This window comes from Esox lucius, chromosome 13, assembly GCF_011004845.1.
Source record: "Esox lucius isolate fEsoLuc1 chromosome 13, fEsoLuc1.pri, whole genome shotgun sequence".
Lineage (NCBI taxonomy): Eukaryota > Metazoa > Chordata > Actinopteri > Esociformes > Esocidae > Esox > Esox lucius.
In genome coordinates, this window is record NC_047581.1 from 23,603,489 (window position 1) to 23,623,666 (window position 20,178).

The window sequence follows — 20,178 nt, forward strand, 5'->3', positions numbered from 1 at the left end:
ATGTTATATATATATATATATATATAGACATATATTTAGCGCTATGGCCATGCATCATTTATAACTATATTAACTATTTTTCCTGTTGAAATATCCAGGGATGTGAACAGTTAATATATATGTAGCTACATTACGTGTCAAAGTTCATATTTGCACGTGTCCCACTACAACATGGCAGCCCGCAGTCTTCTAGTCTGAAGTGAATTCCCCGTCAACAAATATTAATTAGAGCCATATTAAGAACTGTAAGAATCAAAGTGAAGGTAACTTTTTTTTGCCCTTCTGTATAGCACTGTCCTGTCTTAGCCCTTTTTTTCTGAGCTAAGTTACCCTGATATTTTTGATAATTTGCTTTGCTATACCTGCTTTACAGTCACTTACATACACTTACTGTAAAAAATCTGTGAGATTGGTAAAAGAGCCTCAGGCTTCCTTGATACAGTAGAGGAATATATTGCATGTATCAAATGTATATGTTCAAAAGTAACAAGCTATTGTCACCCCAAACAGAACATGACAGACGTTGGTGAAATCTGCGGGGTTGTTTCTCCATCAGCGAAAGAGAAAACATCTGAGATCAAAGAAGATTTAATAGACGAGGGGAAATTAAAAGAGCAAGTAGCTGTGACTGAGGGAGTGAAAACTGATGAAACCAAAGCAGGTGGAGGAGAAGCAGGCTCCTCTGAGGCTAATAATCTGTACCGCTACGTCCAAGCAGACCTCTTTACATCGGAGATTTTCAAAGTGGAGATTCAAAACCTTCCCAAGTTCATTGGCTTCAATGACCTGAAGAAGTTCCTGGAGAAGCATCGCCTCAACCCACACAAGATCAAACTGTTCGGGAAGCAGACCTTTGCCTTTGTCACATTTAAGAATGAAGAGGAGAGGGACAAAGCCATGAAGATGGTGCATGGCATGCAGTGGAAAGGCCGGGTGCTCAGTGTGCGCCTGGCCAAACCGAAGGCTGACCCTATCCTCAGGAAGAGAGGACGGGATGAGGTTGAAGGTGCTGGGCTGCCCCCATCCAAGCGGCAGGAGGCAGAGGAGGATGAAGAACCCCTCAGTGTGCAGATTGCCAATGTGGTGACACCCCTTTGGAATGTGCCTTATGAGGAGCAGCTGAGGAGAAAGGAGCAGGAAGTGGAGGGGGTGCTGCAGCGACTGGCCAGGTACAGGATTATCCCTATGCAACATGTGGCTTGGGTTCACGTCACACAAATGGCCTTAAGTAAAGCATTAATATGATTACTGCAGCGTAATGCATTATATGTTTAATCTGTTTTATTATACCCTGCCAAAAAAACACCTCCGAAATGGCCTGTTGACATTACTTTTTAGTTCAAGTGCTTTCTTTGGTCCTTCCTCTGCTCTAATGAATTGAATATTTGGAGGTCTTAATCTGGATATGTCATGATTAATAATGGATACAGCTAAGTGTTACTCAAACTACAAAAAGGAAAACATTGTATACACATCTGTACTGTACATTATGATATTATGTCCTGCCCTTTTCTGTTCAGAGAAATTGGAAACACCAACAAAGCAATGCTGCCTTGGCTGTTTGTGCAGAAGGAGAAATACAACAGAAAGTGTTGCCCTCTGGAAGATATTCGACCATCTCCTTCTCAGGTACAATACCTATAGTAGAATTGCTCTTTAGATACTCACTGTTTGGGTATGCACATACTGAACTGTGACAGTAAATATATTTTAGAATAAACCTCTTTTCCCTGCTCTTATCATGCAGACAGAATACAGGAACAAGTGTGAGTTTGTAATTGGTATTGGAGCGAATGGAGAGGAAAAGACCATAGGCTTCAGACTGGGGAAGTACAAAGGAGGCTCCTGTGCTGTGGTGGGACCCTCAGACAGCATTCACGTCACCACTGAGGCAAAGAGAGTGGTCAGTGTGTTCCAGAAATTTATCAGGTATTAATGACCCCCCCCCCCCCCCCCCCCAATCAGTAGATGAGGTGCAGGTGTCGAAAAGGGATGACCGAAACATGAGAAGGATCGCCAAACACTCTGGATCAATGCAGCTTTCAAATGATTTGATCTTTCGCTCTACTGACCTTCGTCAGAACATGCATGCTCTTGTTTCTATGTCAGTTCCTAGTTAGCCTAGCTTAGTCCTAGCCTAGTCGTTGCAGTGACTCCACAGCAGGTCCAGGGTGGTCGAAGACCCGAACATGCCTCCTCCAAGCATGTCTCGCCACGCTGGTCTTTTTCCTTATCACACAGCCTGCTCAAACAGGAAACCCTTAGCGGGTACACCCTCGCTGAATACGATTGAGTTTGCTTGCGCCCAACCTTAATACAAAGTTGCTAGAGAGCAACATTACGAGTCCTGTCAAACTAGCCACCCGGCCCTCACGTCATCCATTGGCACATCATTTGGTCTTTGTTTCTACAGGACAACACCATATTCAGTGTACAGCCCTGAGACATACGAGGGCCACTGGAAGCAGCTGACAGTCCGGACCACAAGAACCAAGGAGGTTATGGCTATGGTGTTCTTCAACCCTCAGGTATAGGATACAGGATTATGTGGTTCATAATGAAACAAGTTATGTTAGTGATTCTTAGATTAGAATGAATGCATATATCTCTGATCCATAACCCAAGTTTGTATTTATTGCTGGATTCATTGACTGAATACTACGTGTCTGGAATTGTTATTGTTTAATTGATTCAACTGTTCATCAGGGATTCTCTTGCCTTTTGTAGAAACTTGAGGAACAAGAACTAAATTCCCTGAAGAACTCTATGAAGGAATATTTCACCGAGGGTGAGGGAAAAGAGAGTGGTGTAACTGCTTTGTATTTTGTATCAGAGGGACAAAGGTAAGATCATATAAAAGTGACACCTTTAGGGACTGAGAATGGCCATGACAATTTTGTGATTGACTGATGATGTTGGATTCCTTAAGGCAATCCCCTAACCCAGAGGATTTGCCATGTGAGCTGGTAGCTGGAGATGAGTGTATTCACGAGGAGCTTCTTGGCCTGAGGTTCAGGATATCCCCTCATTCTTTCTTCCAGGTGAATATCTCTTGTCATGTATTAATATCAATGCTTTAGTCTTAATCCTATTTACTTACAATCTTTCTGTCCATTTGGCATTGTTTTATTACATTTAATGGGGGAATATGTATGATTTTTTCCCCTTTAGACACTCGCAGTACTATCTGTCCCACCCTAAACCACCCTGGTCTAGTTAATACTATAATGGTCTCGTTTTGGAAAGGAAGACAAGGAGGAGACAAGTCTTGTTAATATTTAGAGGCAGGATTCTACACAGTGCCTCTTAAGATTGTTGCTGTAGCTGTTTTTTGGGGATTTTTTGTCAGCTGGAAAGATTTAGAGTTTCCCATGCTTTTGTGCATGTGTGGATCCGTCATGTTTATCAGCTTCTCTATACAGTCTTCCTCTACTTTATAGAGAACAGAGTGCCTGGATTAGCACCAACTGGGGTATATTGGCAATATACCACAACCCCCTAAGATGCCTTATTGTTATTATAAACTGGTTAACAACACAGCAGTAAAAAGATATGTCGTCATAGCCCTGGTATACAGCTTTCAGCCAAGTAGGATTCAAACCGCACAGTTTATAATATGTAATTGTATTAAGTCCTGTTTTTAGCATAAACTTAATTTAATGAGCACTATTTGCCTGCTAACTGTTCTGTGTCTAGAGTATGTTTGAACCACACACCGCACGACCTAAAGAGCCCAAGAAACTAAGTAACGTCCATCTGAAGTAGGGCAATACTGTGGGTTATAGCTGTATAATATGTCACTGACCAGGTGAATACAGGGGCAGCAGAGGTGCTGTACTCGGTTGTGGGAGAATGGGCCCAGCTGGACAACGACAGCACTGTGCTGGATGTATGCTGTGGGACCGGAACCATTGGGATCTCCCTGGCTAAGGTATTATAAAGTCAAGCTGCAGGTAGAAATGTATTTTGTAAATAGGCATGGAATCCAGCATTACAAGTTGGGTTAGGGATCAGTTTAAAAAAAGTTTCACAGAGTACAAAAAAAAAAGTCCATTCTGTAACTACTGTAAAAGCAGACTAATTGCGTTTCATTATTTAAAAATATAAGAAATGCATTACATTTGGGCCAATACAAAATCACATTCTTAAACCAGAGTTTCTGTTTGACAGCACAAGTTGGAACAACTTATGTTGCCAATAAAATACTATACTGCTATTATTGGTATTGTTTACAGTAAGAAAAACAATAATTGAAAAGCATTCAGTTCTGCCAAGATATGTTAAAGGAACGGCCTTACAACACACTCACCTTATGTTGGCTGATTATTATTTTAAAGAATCTGTGCAAATGTTGTGCTTTAGAAATTTTGTCAACTTAGTGTGTGTGTGTGTGTCGGTTCTCTCCTTGTTTGTGCCTTTCTTAGTAGTTTTATGCTCCATATCCAGCAGCTGCAAGCCATCTAATCTTGTCTGCTGCCCCCATGTGGAGTTCCTGGTCTCTGATAGCAGTTGGAACTGTAGATTGGCTATGAAAAAGGCAGAGCTCTTCTCAGCCTATTTTGCCCCTATTACTCTAAACATCTTGGCCGTGTTGAAGAGATGGATTACCCCGGAAAACACTGCGTGGTCTAAAAGCGTCTGCTCGTTGTGGTGACAGCACCGAGATACACATTTTTCCTCCCTTCCCATACTCTCACATCCCTTCCCATACTCTCACATCCCTTCCCATACGCTTTCAATGTCAGATGCCCATGCAAATGAATTATTGGTGCCTTTGGAGGTGTCCTTGAAAGTGCCCTGGGAGATTTCCTCAATGGACATCATGATAAGCAAATTTCCCGACCAAGTCGATCCACTCTTACTGGGAAACCTTTTTTTCCTTTCCACTTTTCACCCAGTTCTAGTTTCCTCCCACTCACAAGGCAGTCAGTTTCCCGTACTAGCTGCTTTTGAATATTTTCAAGGTTGGGTTACATCTTTTTCTTGTTTTTTCTTCCTCCACTCTTAACCTCCACTTAGCCAATCCAGCTCCATAAACAGAATCAGAGAAATAATTGTCATTGGCCAGCAAATAAAAACCGCAACAGCACTTGTCTGACAGAGACCCATGATAGTTTGTTGATTTTTATGCATCTTTCAGGTCAGTGGTCTGGCCTTATGGTACAGTGAGAGTAACACGTTGTTGGATTTTATGTTAAAATAATTTAAATGAACTTGTGTTCACAACAATTGATTTGGTTTAAATAGGCTCTAAGTCTTATTGATTTATTGCAAGGGTATAGAACAGGGCTACCTTTTAGAATAATAGATCTACTATTTCCCAGTTATTAAAATTATACACTGTTCAGTTGACTTCAATTCGTGAGAAACCAAGCAGTGGGGTGTAGATAGTTATTGTACCAGATGAATTGCTTCAAGTTTTGATGCTGGTGGACAAAAGTAAAACAAAGACTTTTATTGGATTCCACAAGACTACTTTTTTGTTGTTCACAGGAGAGTTGTTGAAATTCACTGACAAGTGAGCTCATTTGATATAACCCTTGTAAAGGTAAACTGAAATGTAATGGTATTGACAACAAATGTATGGGTCAAATGTGTGATGAAAGGAATTTCTCCCTGAACAATTGTTTTGTCCTCTGTACTGCAGAGGGTGAGGAAGGTGATTGGGATAGAGATGTGTCAGGAGGCAGTGAAGGATGCCAAAGTCAATGCAAAGATCAATGGTAAGCAGAATAATCTGATTAGTCTACATTGCACCAGCCATCAGGCAACCTTAAGCCCAGAAGTTATGCCTGACCTAGAAACAGTATATCCGTTTGTGATTTAACCAACCTGGTGTTTTGACTTTAGCAGTCCCTGGCCACTGAATCGCACAGCAATAGTCACAACTTTCCTGCTGGTTGTGTCATTTGTAAGACCATAGTTTGAATCCTGCTAGCAAATTAGCCCAGGGATCTCACGGAAGGTGGTGCAATTGGCCAGGACGGTCCGGCTTTGGAGGGGTTAATCAATCAATATTGTTGACTCATTCAAGTGACTCCCGTGAGCTCATTTCAGGTAGAAGGCTTCAGAGTGTGTTACTTTCAGCTTGTAAGCATGCTGGTTTTAGACTTTCTGGTTAAGCGAGCAGCAAAATAATAACCAGAATGGTATTGGATGTGCTTCGGAAAGATGTTTCACCACTCTCCAGTCTGCTAGGAGTCGCTGCGATGAAGCAGGGCCATAATCACAATCTGAATATTACTGCCTATTTAAGCTTTGAATTATTTAGCTGGTATATGGAATTCTGACTAACCGACTGAAATGTTTCAGGACTGAATAACATTGAGTTCCACTGTGGAAAGGCTGAAGACGTTTTTCAGATGGTGCTAAATGCTGTTGTGTCCCCAAACGTCACAGCCATTGTGGACCCCCCCAGAGCAGGCCTACGTATGTATATACATAGATCAATTCAAGGCGCAGCATCTTAATTGAGAGCAAGAACAAACTGTCAATAGACTATTTTCTGTCTAGATTCCAAAGTAATTCTGGCCATCAGAAGAGCAGAGCATCTGAAGAGGCTGGTTTATGTGGCATGTAACGCCAAGGCAGCCATGAACAACTTTATAGAGTGAGTGATTATCTTGACATTGCGGGCCATACTTCCAGCTGGGGCACTGTGAAACTGGTTCTAAATTCGGTCTTCTGTGTAGTCTGTGCAGGTCTCCTTCCAACCGTGTACGTGGGGCTCCATTCCGTCCAATACGGGCCATGGCTGTGGACCTCTTCCCCCAGACCATGCACTGTGAGATGCTACTGCTCTTTGAGAGGGTGGACTACAGTTCCCAGAGCACCAGTGAAAAACAGGAAGATATGACTAAGGGAACTTGAAACAAAACGTACTGTACATGTTCTAAACAGGAGCATTGTCTTCAGAAACAACATTTTGTGAAGTCCTTGGAAACTAGATACCATTGTGCCACACATGTGAGTTGTGTAGATACCTTACTTTAAAAGTAGTATTAGTTTCAGAATGAATATGCATTTCAGTTTAATATCCAGTGGTCATCTGCATTCAAAAAATAAAGTTCTTCCTAAAGCCACACCTGGTTAATTTGGACACTAGGTAAGGGTTGTTTCGAAGCAAGAGCCAGTAAAAATCTGTCATCACAATTTTTATTTGCATAAATGAATGTCACTGAAAGTCAGCGATACCAAGTTGCAGTTACTTCATTTTCTAGGCAGCAATATTTCTAGCAAACAACTCATTGTTACAACCTCAACTGTAAGTACATTTTCTTCACACACTAACACACTTGGCAAGACAGAACACAACAGGAGGGGGAAGCACATTCTTAAAGCAATCTATTCTGTAATACAGCAGCCTTGTGCCCATGTAAAACGGTGAAGTCTCAACAGATGTAAACATTCAGGAAAAGCACACAAACTAAATACTTCACACAAAGAATGCTCAGCAGTTTACGTTTTGTTCCAGCAGGTATTGCATCTTTATATCCTTTCCTATATATAGTTATGTATTGTATGGAGCAACTTACAGTATTCTATAAAAATGCATAAGACTGTATTTAAGCTTTGGTTCACACTGTTTTAGCGATGGGATTTAATAATGACATGATCTGATTTTGTTCGAGGTAAAAACTGTACCAACTTCATTTATGTGGATTGCCTTTTGTGGAGAACACAGCACTTCCACAATTCTAAACATTAATGCTTAAAAACGTTTGATCATAACACAATCAGTTACCACATTGATGGCAAACACTAAACAGACAAACCATTAAGACAATTCTTAACTATAATCTGTACATGCTAAAGGCAGTTCTTACAGAACACCAATTAATGTCTAATTACACTATGAGAAATCTTAACTGGCCAAACAACCGCTGTATCAAGTAAAAGTGGCTTGGTCAATCCATTTCACTTGAAGGGGACCTTGGGCCCTGTATTTTCTCTGGAGCCCCCTTCATGAATTGGTTGATCTAAGGCAACATCTAGCCAATTGTTTTACTCTTTGTATGGGTCCTTAAATTAATGGCTAAATAGTCAAATGGTCTGCATTTAGTATTATTTTGCTTTAATTAAATTTTTTAAAAGTAATGAAACAGCACACAAATCCAGAAGCAAATATCAAAAAGTAGAAGTTTTCTTAAATATGTAACATCTTCACTTTGTCTCACAATCCCTTCTCCAGGACTATAGTACTCCAAGCCCTTGTGCTTGTGGTGTCTGCAGTGCTAACGTGGAAACAGGATCTTAGCAAGACAGACCAGCCTTCTCAGCTGTTCATTGATATGTGTTATCCTGTATTTCCAGAACAAAAAGGCATCCCAATTCAAAATGCATTTCATTGTACTAAGAACAGGAGCATGTAACAAGTAAGGAACTGGACTCAAAGATACCTATGCATTTGGAATATATAGCTTTTCCTAACAGGTAAACATTGCCTGTGCAAATGAAAATATAAGCTTTTAATTCTTCAGCCAAAGCATACTCATCAGAAACCCTAATCATCATCCAAATATCCAACTACAGTACAACAGCATCTCAATTCACTTTCCACAATGTACCTGAATAGCAAAAGCAGAGAGAGCAAATAGTCCCTTTGAATACACTGTTGTTAAGCATAAGGAAACCTGTTAGAAAGTTTTCAGTGTCCAAGAAGTCAGGTACTTCAGGTAATAGGTGGAGTGTATTATAAATGTAGTCAGTTGCATTATAAAAGGGGGTTGGGTAGTGGTTTTAAGGAATTATTACTACACAGTGAACAGGCTGACAGAAATTGCTGTGGTTCATAGAGCAGTTAACTTGTCTCAACCTGTCAGTCTGTAACCCCTGTGGTTCAACTTTTAGAAGTGCTGCAGTGTAGAGATCACATCTAGAGGTAGATGATGTTCACTCTACTGTTGTTAGTGCATTTGTCCTATTTTTACCCTACCCACTATCTTTGAATCCAAAACACATTGGCAGTCAAATAAAACAGCTTAGAGAAACAATGCTAAGATGACACCCTCTACGGTACGAATGTGGTTGCTGTATTGCCATTTCACAATGATGCATAATTGGATGATAGATTGGTGGTGTGGCCTTTTAATCTGACAGACCATGGCTACCATCGGTCAGTGCCGCTGCGACTAGGAGTACCATCAGTCAGTGCCATGTTAGGTTTGTTGTAGTGATATTCCTAGACGTCGACAGTGCAGAGGGGCTCACTGCCAGGCTGGGCCGACTCCATTATGGTCATCTTGGGCTTATTCCTGGTTTCTTCCTGAAGGACAAAGACAGGATGTATTTATTAGAGTACACCGTAGCCATCGTTTCAGAGCTAGAACTTCTGTTTGTTCCTTATTAACACACCCCAGAAAATAGGCTGCAGAGCTAAGGATATGTTGCAATAGCAAATGTAACGGTCTATCCTGTATTCATTAAGTCATTTAGCAAATGGTTTTTCACAGTAGTGAGTGAACACATACTGGTCATCTATGAGACTCAATCATAACCCAGGCATTGCAAGTGCCATAGTCCAATAACACAGGAGCAATGGTAATGACTCATGTGACCTTTTTCACCTGATCTCAGAGCTGACATATCACACTTTCATACAGTCATCTCACTTACCCTCTCCTTAGCCAGTTTCTTCATTTCCTCTTGTAGTTTGTTCAAGATGTGAAGATTTGGCCTGTTCTTTTTGGCATACTGCTGAAGTTCAATTACACTCTTGTCTGAATTTTCCTGCACATAAAATCCATTAGTTAAACCCACTCCATAACTTTAGCACTGTTTTTATACAATCACTTCCAAAATGAATGGCACATTCGGTACAGACGGTTAAAAAGACTAGATAAATATTTAAGCCATTTGTTATTTTGTCAAACAATGTACTTTATTAATGATTAACAGGAATCAACCTCAGATTTAGTTTACTAAAATACCTTTGAGCACAAATGTTTCATGAAAGGATGTTTACCACCATTCCACAGGTTTTACCAAAGAATTGGAGAAATATTTTTACCCACTGGCTGACTTATAAAAGAACACCGCATGCCTGAGATGAGCCAAACACTAAGTTAGTTTAGAGTGATCTCCTGTAAAGCATGGTGGTGGCAGAATCACATTATGGGTTACAAATTAGCATTGGGCAAATTGGACAAAACTAGGTGGGGTATTGGGGGTGATTTCAGTTTTAATATATACTTTTTTCCTACCCAAAATAAGGTCACAGTACCCAAAGACTAAATAATTTAACTGTTCTGTAAAAACCATTGGACAAGGTTCTGCCAATCCTACCCTGCCTCAAGCTTTAACCTTGCAACCTGCTGCCTGCTTTTCTGTTGTAGCGCACAGGTGAAGACTGCTGCAGACAAGCCAATGTGTGATAATGCAAATGTATACAAGCAGTAAAATGTCTAAATCAAATGTCAATCTTTATAAGTATTGATAATATCATCACGATCATTGGACATTAAAATGATGCAGTTTTGCCTACACTGCATTAACCCATATGATGGCATGCTTTTATAAAGACAAAAAGGTGGATAACTATTGGACGGACATTGTCAATTTGGTTTTAATGTGTGTAAAATCAATGCATAGCCTTTTATACACCATATTAAAAAAATCTGAACCAAATACACCAGCAAAACTATTCAGGAGAAACAGATTGCGAACAAAGTTGGTGTTGACAATTATCTTCTCATATATGACTACAATTAAATCACATTGTATATTCTTTTTAATAATGCATGTATAAAATCTATATATTTTCCCTTCTGGTTCTAACTACTGGCAAGCAAATAAAGCCAGTCATCCTACTTGATTCAGTATATTAATCTCATGATATAGATTACAATGCAAGGATTCTGCCCTCATCCAGTGAAGGACTATAGATCGTTTATTATGCATATATGAGCCCTACATCGGCACGTTGAGTACAAAGCCAAGGGAGAGAAGCACATCTTGATTGAAGAAGAGCAGCATGCCATTAAACCCATACTAATCTGTTAAGCTTCAGAGGGATATGACCCTCTCATACCCATGGGTTTTTAACAGCATTTGTCAGCTTGGCATATGCATGTTAACTGTGCAGAAGACTTACCTTCTTCACCATCTTATTACTCTCTCTGCCATACATGCGGAGCAGTGACCCCCAGTTCTTCACATGGGGGTGCAGCATCTGGAGGATCTTCTGAGAAGCCAGCTGCTTCCCTACACGCTTATTCTTGCCTGGAAAACAAGCATCTGCTAGTAGTAATTCATCTTACACAGGGCTCTACACTTGTTTTCTACAAGGAGCACATGCTATTAAACAGAAAAATCTAGGTACATGGAAATACATTTGAGCACAATTCCATTGTTGATGTTGAGTTGTCCCTAATGCCAAAAATTAACCACGATAAAAGAGCTGAAAGCATACTATAAATAATTGTGTATTGTGGGGATCTCCAACCTTTTCAGGTAATGAGAGCCCTTATATAAAAATTTAAATCATGAGCCACCATTTTTTTTGCTTTCCCCTAGGTAATATTAAAAATTCTCAGAATAAATTAAATTGCAGTGCACTTCAAATGATTTAATCAAACTAAAAGTAGGTCTTCAAAATACTTTGTTTCCTTCATTGAGCATGTAGCAAAAGTGAAACGCATGGTCTTTGATAACTATAGTGTACTGCTGCTGCAATTTTAAACAAATGAGAAATGGCTCCAAATTTTGTTAGAATTCTGTTTATATTTCTGTTGTAGCCGGTACAATAACTGGATTAATGCAAAGTTTACACCAACAACGCATCGGCTGACAATCGCTAAACAGTATGGGATCATCTCAATTACGCGTTTATACATAGTAGCTAGGAGCCTTCAGTGTCTGATATATTTGAGATTTGTTTGAGATTTTTCCACTGGACAAATGAAAACTGCATTTACTTCAGAATTGTTTGGTGAGCTACATTACTCCAGCGCAGCAGAGTTGGTGTCGATGCACGAACACAATCAGGTGACAGCTTTCTTTTCCACCACATACAATGACTTGCTTTACATTATTTTAATCAATTATAAAGCATGGTGCTTTATTTCATCTGCAGTTATTTTTGATAACCAACTATGAATTTAAAAAGCAGAAACAAACACTACAACTACAGGAGTGTTCGTTTTACAGGCTCAAAATATGGTCATTGTACACATGAAAATATAATACATTTGTGCACCTACATTTTTAGGATATGCTATTGAAATTGTAGCACTGTGGAGCCCTGCTACCTTAACAGACTTTAACAGAGGTGACATGGAGCAGGTTACACCTAGGACGTAGGGGGTGGGAGTAACAAAGTGAAGGTAACTTACACCATCCACGCACGGTGTGCTTGCCACACGTCATCACATATTCACTTTTCTGGTTCTTCCCTGGGATCACCTCAAACTTGATGCTGGTGTCACCCATTCCATGGTTTCTGCAGGGCACAAAATAATGTTGAAATGCAAGGTTACTATGCTAGACAGACCAGAACTAAGATCTCCCCACTATCCCAACACTTCAGGTCATACCTCTTAAGGCACTCATGTAGAATCTGATATGGCGAGAGCAAGCCTGCTTTATTGGTCAGTTCGTACACTCTTGAATCTTCAATACTGATATGATTAAAATACTGAAAAAAATGAAAAAGAAAAGGATATTAATATTCCTTAGTATTACCAGCAGTTAAAGTGCAATTTTACACAAACAAAACAGATCAGACCAAGCACAAATCAATGATTTAGAATTCATTAAATTCCTTTCCAATGATTGGCAGGCGGATACCTCCAGTTCATCCCCCTCTACAGGCTTCTCCTCAGACGTCTGCTTCACAAAGTCAGGGATAAGGATCTCCAGTGTGGCTCGAGCTTCAGAGGAGACATCCATTAGTGACAAGCCACAGAATCTGGATTGATTTAAACAAAGTTTGCAGCCTTTGGTGCTACTTCAGAGGGTAGAAATTAAAGGTACTATACCAGCTTTATTCTTGGCAAGTTTTTTACTGCTTGCAGTTCCGGTGCCGTATGTTACTCCATCTATAATGACTGAGGCTCCAAAGGGTTCACTTGGGTTCTCTGGAAGATGGAACAAGTCACCAAAGGCACTTCCTCCAATCAGCTTCAGTGATTTGTTTTGTTCCAAGTAAGGCAACTTACAATCTAGTTGAAATTAAGATAACGAAGGGCCGAAAAGACTTACCACATTCAAAAAAGTTGTAAACAGGTCGGACCTTTAGGACACGTTGCATATATTCATGAAGGATGCAAACTTCAGATTTCCCATTTGGGTTTATGACAAACTCTGAGAAAAATTTGAAAAACAAAGTTATCCACAACACTCCAAAATATTGCTTTGACTATGGTTTCACCGTATTCAAGCACTGGCTAAATTATCGTATAGTCAATAGTCAAAGATAAAGACCATCCTGTAAATTAAATAACCAAAACCACAAACAGCAGTTATGTTTGAGTGAATAGCTGAACAAAAACAGTCAGCACATTACCCCAGGTGCAGAGCTTTGTTAAAGTCTGTTGCCTGGGCACTACTTTTGACTGGAGCCCTGTAGACCCTGTGAAGATTGTCAGTTCAGTTAGAGCGCCGTAGTCTTTGTACCTTTTTTAGTGGGGGTATCCGATACAGACAGGGTGATGAGTTTCTGGTTGGCAGGCAGAATGGGTCTCTCGGACTCAGCCTGCTTCCTCTTCATGTCCCTGTTGAACTGCCTGCGCTCCGCCCAGGTACGGAACTTCTTCACGGTCACTTGCTCAAAGTCAAAGCACTTCTCCAGGTAGCTGCGAAACTCCTTGATGTCTGGCAGGGTGTCAGTAATTGTTAGGTTGTTTCTTTAAAGGTCAAACAGGAAAAACTATTTACGTGTATTGCTATTCTTCTGAATAAGCCCATTAACACAATGTTATTCCCCGTGTTAACAAGCCATGTATTGCACCAACAGAAATGGCATCCAAAACTAAGTCTACCGCTCATCATGCAGTGAGTAGGCTCTTACCTATCGACTCATCCTTGCACACCTCCACCTTGGCCCTGACCTGACCCAGAGCCCCCTGGGCCATCTCACAGGAGTGGGGAACCTTGCTGTGTGGGACAGGGCACCCCTCTATGGTCCCCTGTGCTACCAAGCCTGTCCCCACCTCCAGCAGGGCCGGAGCCACAGTGGTGGCCTCCTCCTGGGCGGTGGAGTCAGGCTCATCTGGTCTCTCCACATGGTCTGCCTCGTCCCCAGGCTTCACCGGAGACACCTCCGTGTTGGGCGTCACCTCTCCGTTCTGTTCCCTTTCTTCGTGATCCTTCATCTTCCTATAGTGCAGGCAGGGGATGCCACTGGTTGGAGGGTCGTGTTTCTGTGCACAGGGGAGAGGGGGGATTTGGTGGTTAGACGTCAGACATAATCGTTGTTTGAAGAGAGACATCTTTAATTTGACCACTCCAACCAAAAACCTAAATATTTGACTAGTAATGTTTATAACAATGGGGTTTGGGACATGGTACTAACCCTCAAAAGTACAGCTGTTCCTGTCAGTCTACATGTTACTAACCCTCTTGAAATATGCAAATGTACATGTTCCCATCAGTCTACATTACTAACCCTCTGAAATTATGCAAAGGTGCAGCAAGTCTCAGTCAAACCTACCCTGATGCTCCCTGTCCCCAGGAAGTATGGTCTGGACCAGGTCACCACTCTGGTCTCTCTGTGCAGGTAGACTGGAATGCCAGAGTTATGGAATGTCATGATCCACCCGTCAGGTAGGGGCTCCGTGGGTGGTCGCCCACGACCTGGAAACAAAAACACTCTACTACAATGTGCCACCAGTCAATGACTAATACGGACACAGGTAGGCGTGTTGGCTGGTGCGTACACACATTTGCGCCACACAGTGTGCACATATGCAGACACAGACGCACACAACTACACAGCTCACATGATTACGGTCTTCAAACATCAGTGCCACTTAGTATGAGACGAATGCATAATATCAAACGCGCCAGGCTCAGATATACCACGACCAAGAGCAGATCAGTGCCAGACATCCACCACTCACTCTTCAGGATTGTTTTAATTTTGGTCATCATGGGCTGAACACCTCCCTCCCCATCACCGTCAGAGACGTGGTCACTGTCCCCTGCATACTCAGTCGCCCCATCAGCCAGACGCATCTTTTTGGGCACAGGCATGCCCTCTTCCAGCAGCGCGTCTACATCATTGTCAAAGTCCTCCTGGAAAAGACAGTTGTTGAGGGTGGGGGGAGATGGGAGGGGTGGGGGCAGTCCCAACTGGTCATGTTTTCCATTCACTGATGACTATGCTGTCTTGACACCCCTGTCTATGATATAACATTTGTTACACTGAAACATTAATACCAATTGCCTCTAGCAACATTTCTAAAACCTATTAGAAATTATTGATTAAAGTTTAAATTACAACAAACCTATATGGGGGGAAAACAATAAGTGAACAATATGTAGATACCACATTTTACTAATTATTTTTATTGCAATATTAAAAAACTTGATGTTCTAATAGTGTTTCTCAACCCTGCTCCTAGAGGTTTTAGATCTCTCCTTGCTCTGTCACACCTGATTCAAATGATCAGCTCGTTATCAAGTCCTTCATGAGCTACATCAGGTATGTTTGGGCAGGGAGAGATCTAAAACATGCAGGGCCGCAGGTTGTTCAGGAGCAGGGCTGAGAAACACGGTACTAATAGAAACAATTTAAAATGTTTGGATTTTTTGGCTAGCAGAACAAGTCTACCTGAAAAAAAAGCATTTACAGTCAAAGGATCTTAAAATAACTGCCCATTGTTTCCAGAGTTATTACTTGTAAATGAACCAATTTTTTTATTTTATTTTGTATGTTAAGCAGCAGCTTTTCTGAGTAGGAATGCTGTGTTTGTACACCAGTCATTGACAATAATGCCGATAGAACTCTGAATGGCCAGCTCATTCTTCTCTAGAACTCTTACTGCTCATATCATCATCCGTAGTAGTGTTTTATCCCCCATTACCAATTCATGCTTTGACAACAAATACAATGGTATGACTCAACAGAATATTACAGTGAGATGTGCTCTAGGCAGTTACTTTCACGTGCAGTGGTCTCCTTTACAGAATGTAATTTGGCTTGGTTCGAATAAGGCACAAAAAGATGATGAATACCTCTGGAAAGGCAACATCATAAGAGTTACATACCTCATAAGAGTAATTCAGGTTCTCCTCATCGGTGGGCTCCTGTTGAACTATGACCTCAGACCTGAACCCCCCCAACTCGACGTCCTCCGTGTCCAGGAAGTCCTGACTGAAGTCTTCCAGCTCATCCAGGACCGCAAACTCCACCTTATTCTCAAGGTCTGCCTCCCCATCCTCCCCGATCCTCACTTGACTGCCACAGACTTCTCCATTCCTCAGCCCAGAGCTACCCTCGACAGGCCCTAGCTCTGCATCATCATCATGCAACTCTCCATTAAGGCCCTCTGAGCTGTCCTCCCCTCCACTGCCCTCCTGACCTATCCCCGTGTACAGCACCTTGCGATTTTTACGCCTGCTACTATCTACGACACTCACGCTGACCTTAATGTCTCTGAGTAACTTGAGGTCTGGCAGGAACTTGGTGACTGTGGGTGCATGGCGGGCTGTCCTAGGGCACGGAGCGCTGGGTTCAGCCTCATCGGACAGGTTACTACAGAAGGTTATGGAATCCTTGGTGAGAAGCCCCAGGCCCCCTGCTGGGGTGTGTTTGTGTCCATCACCACCAGAGCTAACGTCCATTTCCTCTGCGTCACTGGACGTTTGCAGGGGAGGTGGTGGAGGCTGCGCTTTACCATTAAGGCCCTCCGAATTTAAACCATCAGGTGGCTCCAACGGCAAGGGAGGTGAAATGTCATCTATCTCCATGTTGACTGTCTTAAGAGTCACTAAACACAAATGATCTATAGGTCACCCTGGCTCTGTTTTAGCAATTATTTCTCAAAAGCTGTCAGCTATAACGCATGCAGAAGCACATTGCACACAAGATTCCAAACAAAACTTTCCTGTATTGACCATGTACCAGTGTTGAATATGCTAAGCTGACTACATTGTTCTTTTCATTAATGTAGACAGCTTTTTAGAATCACTGTCTCAATTACTGGAAATCACAATGCATTCAGCTTATATTGCTCGTCTAGTCACTGCTCATCCTCCACTGGCGTGTCCTCTGTCAGAGCTAGAAAGAGAGAGACAAAACATTTAATGAAGGATGCCGATGGCAAAGAGAAACTCCGCTGTGCGAACTCAATGAGAAAATCATCACATGATACTTTACACTACAGTACTGTTTAAGATGTCTACCATCGCAAAGGCCAAATGCAAACAGATGACTCAGTAAATATTTGCAATCATTGGCTTGGTTGATTGCAGAATGTTAACGTTAGCTGGCTGTATGTGCAATAATCTAAATATAATAACTAATTCCCAGTCTAATAAATCTAAAACGGTAATAACTGATTAGCAATTCGACACCGAGTGATTTGAAAAATATACCTCACGATAATTTTGTATTGTCCATCTACGCACCACACTACTAGCATAGTTAGCTAGCCACTACAGTAGCTAACGTTACCTGGCTAGCTAAGCCCAAACTTGATAAGCGGTTTAGCTTCACAGTTAGATGTCGAAATTAAAGGATAAAACATTTAACAATGAAAGAAAATACCTAAATTGATTACTCACCTATATTTAACTTACACAATATACTTCCCTTCGCTAACTAATCTAAATTATGTTCTTCTTTTGACGAGGCCAGACAGAACCCTTCCCCGTTCCGCCATCTTGCAGACAGCTGCAGAGTGCTTCCGAATCTAGATCCAACGCAAATACCGGCTTTTTGAAGATTGACATGTAATGAGTCCAATCCTTATTTATTTCTCCGTACATGGACAAATCATACATTTTCAAAGGCAGGCATTTCCTCAGGACGAAATACTGCGGGATTAAAAAGACCAATCAAATATCAGAATATCTCAGAGTTAACCAATAAAAAGAACGAATTAGGAAGTGCAGTGGCACGTTATAATCGATAGGTGGCAATAATCTTCATCAGTAACATTTGCAAAGCAATGTATAACAGTGATAAAATCAGAGTTCATTAAATAGTCTAGGTGCAATTACTGGCTACCCATTTTTATTTTTGCCAAATTATGAAGAAGCTAATCTGATCTAACAATTGCAATTACTGAAACTTACTTGGTACAGTATTTATATTGTTCTGTGTACTGTCTTGCCTTGGTTTTCAAGTGTCTTGCTAATAAAATAATGGTTATATTCATATCTTTGGAAAGTATTTAGACCCTTTCACGTTCTCAACATTTTATTATGATATGGACTTCATTTCTAATGGATTTTTTTAAATCCCATCACACAACACCGTATAATGACAAAGTGAAAACACATTTTAAGAAATACGTGCCAATGTATTGAAAATATTTAATGTACATAAGTGTTCAGACCCTTTATTCTGTACTTTGTAGATGTCTCTTTGGCTCCAATCAAAACATTAAGTGTTCTTAGGGATGGCTATAACAGCTTGCACACCGATTATTCTTCCCAGATCCTCCTCTGTCAGATGGATGGGGAGTGTCAGTGAACTGCCATCTTCAGGTCAAATCTTTAATGGTGTTCAAATCCAGGCTTTGGCTGTGCCACTTAAGGACATTCCCAGATTTGTACCAAAGCCACTCCACCTTTGTCCTGGCTTTGTGCTTCTGATTGTTATCATGCTGAAATCTTCACCCCAGTCCAAGGTCCTGTTCACTTTGCACAGTTTTCTTTAAGGACCTCAGTGTTTTGCTCCGTTCATCCACTCAAACCTCAACAGTCCTTGCCTCTGGGAAGCATCCCCACTGCATGAAGCTGCGTTAGAGTGGCCATTGGGTTCATGGTAACTTCCTGAACCAAGGACCTCCTTGCTCGGTTACCCAGTTTGGTTGGACAACCAGATCTAGGGAGAGTCTTGTGGGTTCCAAACTTTTTCAATTTCACAATGAAATAGCCCACAGTGCTCCTGGGAACTTTGAGTTTATTAGACATTTGTTTAGCTTGGTTTCTAATCTGATATGCACTCTGATGTGTGGCAACATGTATAGACATGTATCTTTCTAAATGTTTAATCAAGGGAACTTGCCACAGGTGGACTCCAATCAATTGCTAGAGAACCCTCAAGAATTATCAAAGGACACATGATACTTCTCAGCTCAATTTTGAGTATCTAGTAAAGGGCCTGAATACTTATGTACATAAGACTTTCATCTTCAGTAAATTGGTAAAAATGTCTATGTTTTGCTTTATGGTTATGGGGTTTGTATATTGATTGATGGCAAATAATCAATTCAAATATAAACTAAGTGCATAACAAAACCAAATGTGGAGAAAGTGAAAGGGACTGTAAATGAATAAAATCAACTTAGATTGTTGAGATTTCATTAACAAGGACCATGACGGAGAATACAAATATTCGTAAGGTCATAAGATCATTTTCTTGTGATCATGACATAAAAAAATGTTTTGTCAAGATCATGAGATATTTTTTTTGTGGCCATGTCTTGTTAGTGATATCACTTTCTTCTGATAAGGATATGTAAGTTGTTTTGTGAAGATCACAAGATAACTATAAATAGAAGAGGAATTATTAATGATAGATGAGAGTACGGTTGAGGGGGCAAAGCCTATGGTGGATCAGCAAATCTGTTTGAATTATAAAGAGGTAACCAGACAGAAATTGCATTATGTCTGTCAGTTATGGATGGCTTTGAAATCAGTGTCCGACTTAACAGAGGGAGGCTGGCAAATTTAGGTCTGTTTAGGCGCATACATTTCAGTTTTCCAGAATGTGTCGTTTATTTTCTAGCCTGTATGCATGAAAGATGTCCTGCAATCCCAAAAAACTCATCATAGGCTACATTGAAGGCCACCAGGGTCCGCCAGCAGTCCACAAGGACACAATGAAGAATTTAGCTGTGCTTTGACACAGTGCCCTCCTGAATTATTGGCACCCTAGGTAAAAATGAACAAAAAAGGCTGTGATTTTTTTTATTTTATTTGCTGTGCATTAGCTTGATCTTACACTGGGAAAAATACAAATCTTACCTTAAATTCAGTAAAAACGGTTCAAAGAAAAAAAAATAT

At 40.9% G+C, this 20,178-nt stretch overlaps 2 protein-coding genes across 4 annotated transcripts; one reads left to right on the forward strand and one right to left on the reverse strand.

The window, feature by feature from the left end:
• Positions 1 to 154: 154 nt before the first annotated feature.
• Positions 155 to 7,082, forward strand: trmt2a (tRNA methyltransferase 2 homolog A). The gene is made up of 12 exons (XM_010876574.4): positions 155 to 263; positions 511 to 1,169; positions 1,521 to 1,629; positions 1,748 to 1,929; positions 2,414 to 2,528; positions 2,728 to 2,843; positions 2,930 to 3,041; positions 3,809 to 3,931; positions 5,648 to 5,723; positions 6,313 to 6,429; positions 6,514 to 6,610; positions 6,693 to 7,082. Exons 2-12 carry the CDS (start codon positions 514 to 516, stop codon positions 6,868 to 6,870), a joined length of 1,881 nt encoding a protein of 626 aa, XP_010874876.1. The 5' UTR covers positions 155 to 263; positions 511 to 513; the 3' UTR covers positions 6,871 to 7,082.
• Positions 7,083 to 7,141: 59 nt separating this feature from the next.
• On the reverse strand, positions 7,142 to 17,965 carry dgcr8 (DGCR8 microprocessor complex subunit). 3 transcript variants are annotated; one of them, XM_020052517.3, is made up of 14 exons: positions 17,743 to 17,965; positions 16,210 to 17,221; positions 15,060 to 15,234; positions 14,651 to 14,793; positions 14,009 to 14,360; positions 13,615 to 13,812; positions 13,201 to 13,302; positions 12,978 to 13,076; positions 12,766 to 12,869; positions 12,534 to 12,634; positions 12,333 to 12,439; positions 11,093 to 11,220; positions 9,616 to 9,729; positions 7,142 to 9,265 (listed from the first exon to the last, which is right to left on the reverse strand). In XM_020052517.3, exons 2-14 carry the CDS (start codon positions 16,909 to 16,911, stop codon positions 9,182 to 9,184), a joined length of 2,409 nt encoding a protein of 802 aa, XP_019908076.1. In that variant the 5' UTR covers positions 16,912 to 17,221; positions 17,743 to 17,965; the 3' UTR covers positions 7,142 to 9,181. The 3 variants fall into 3 exon arrangements, with proteins under 3 accessions (XP_019908076.1, XP_010874878.1, XP_010874880.1); XM_010876576.5 differs by having other exon boundaries at positions 17,728 to 17,965; XM_010876578.5 differs by having other exon boundaries at positions 12,787 to 12,869; positions 17,728 to 17,964.
• Between the last annotated feature and the right edge of the window lie 2,213 nt (positions 17,966 to 20,178).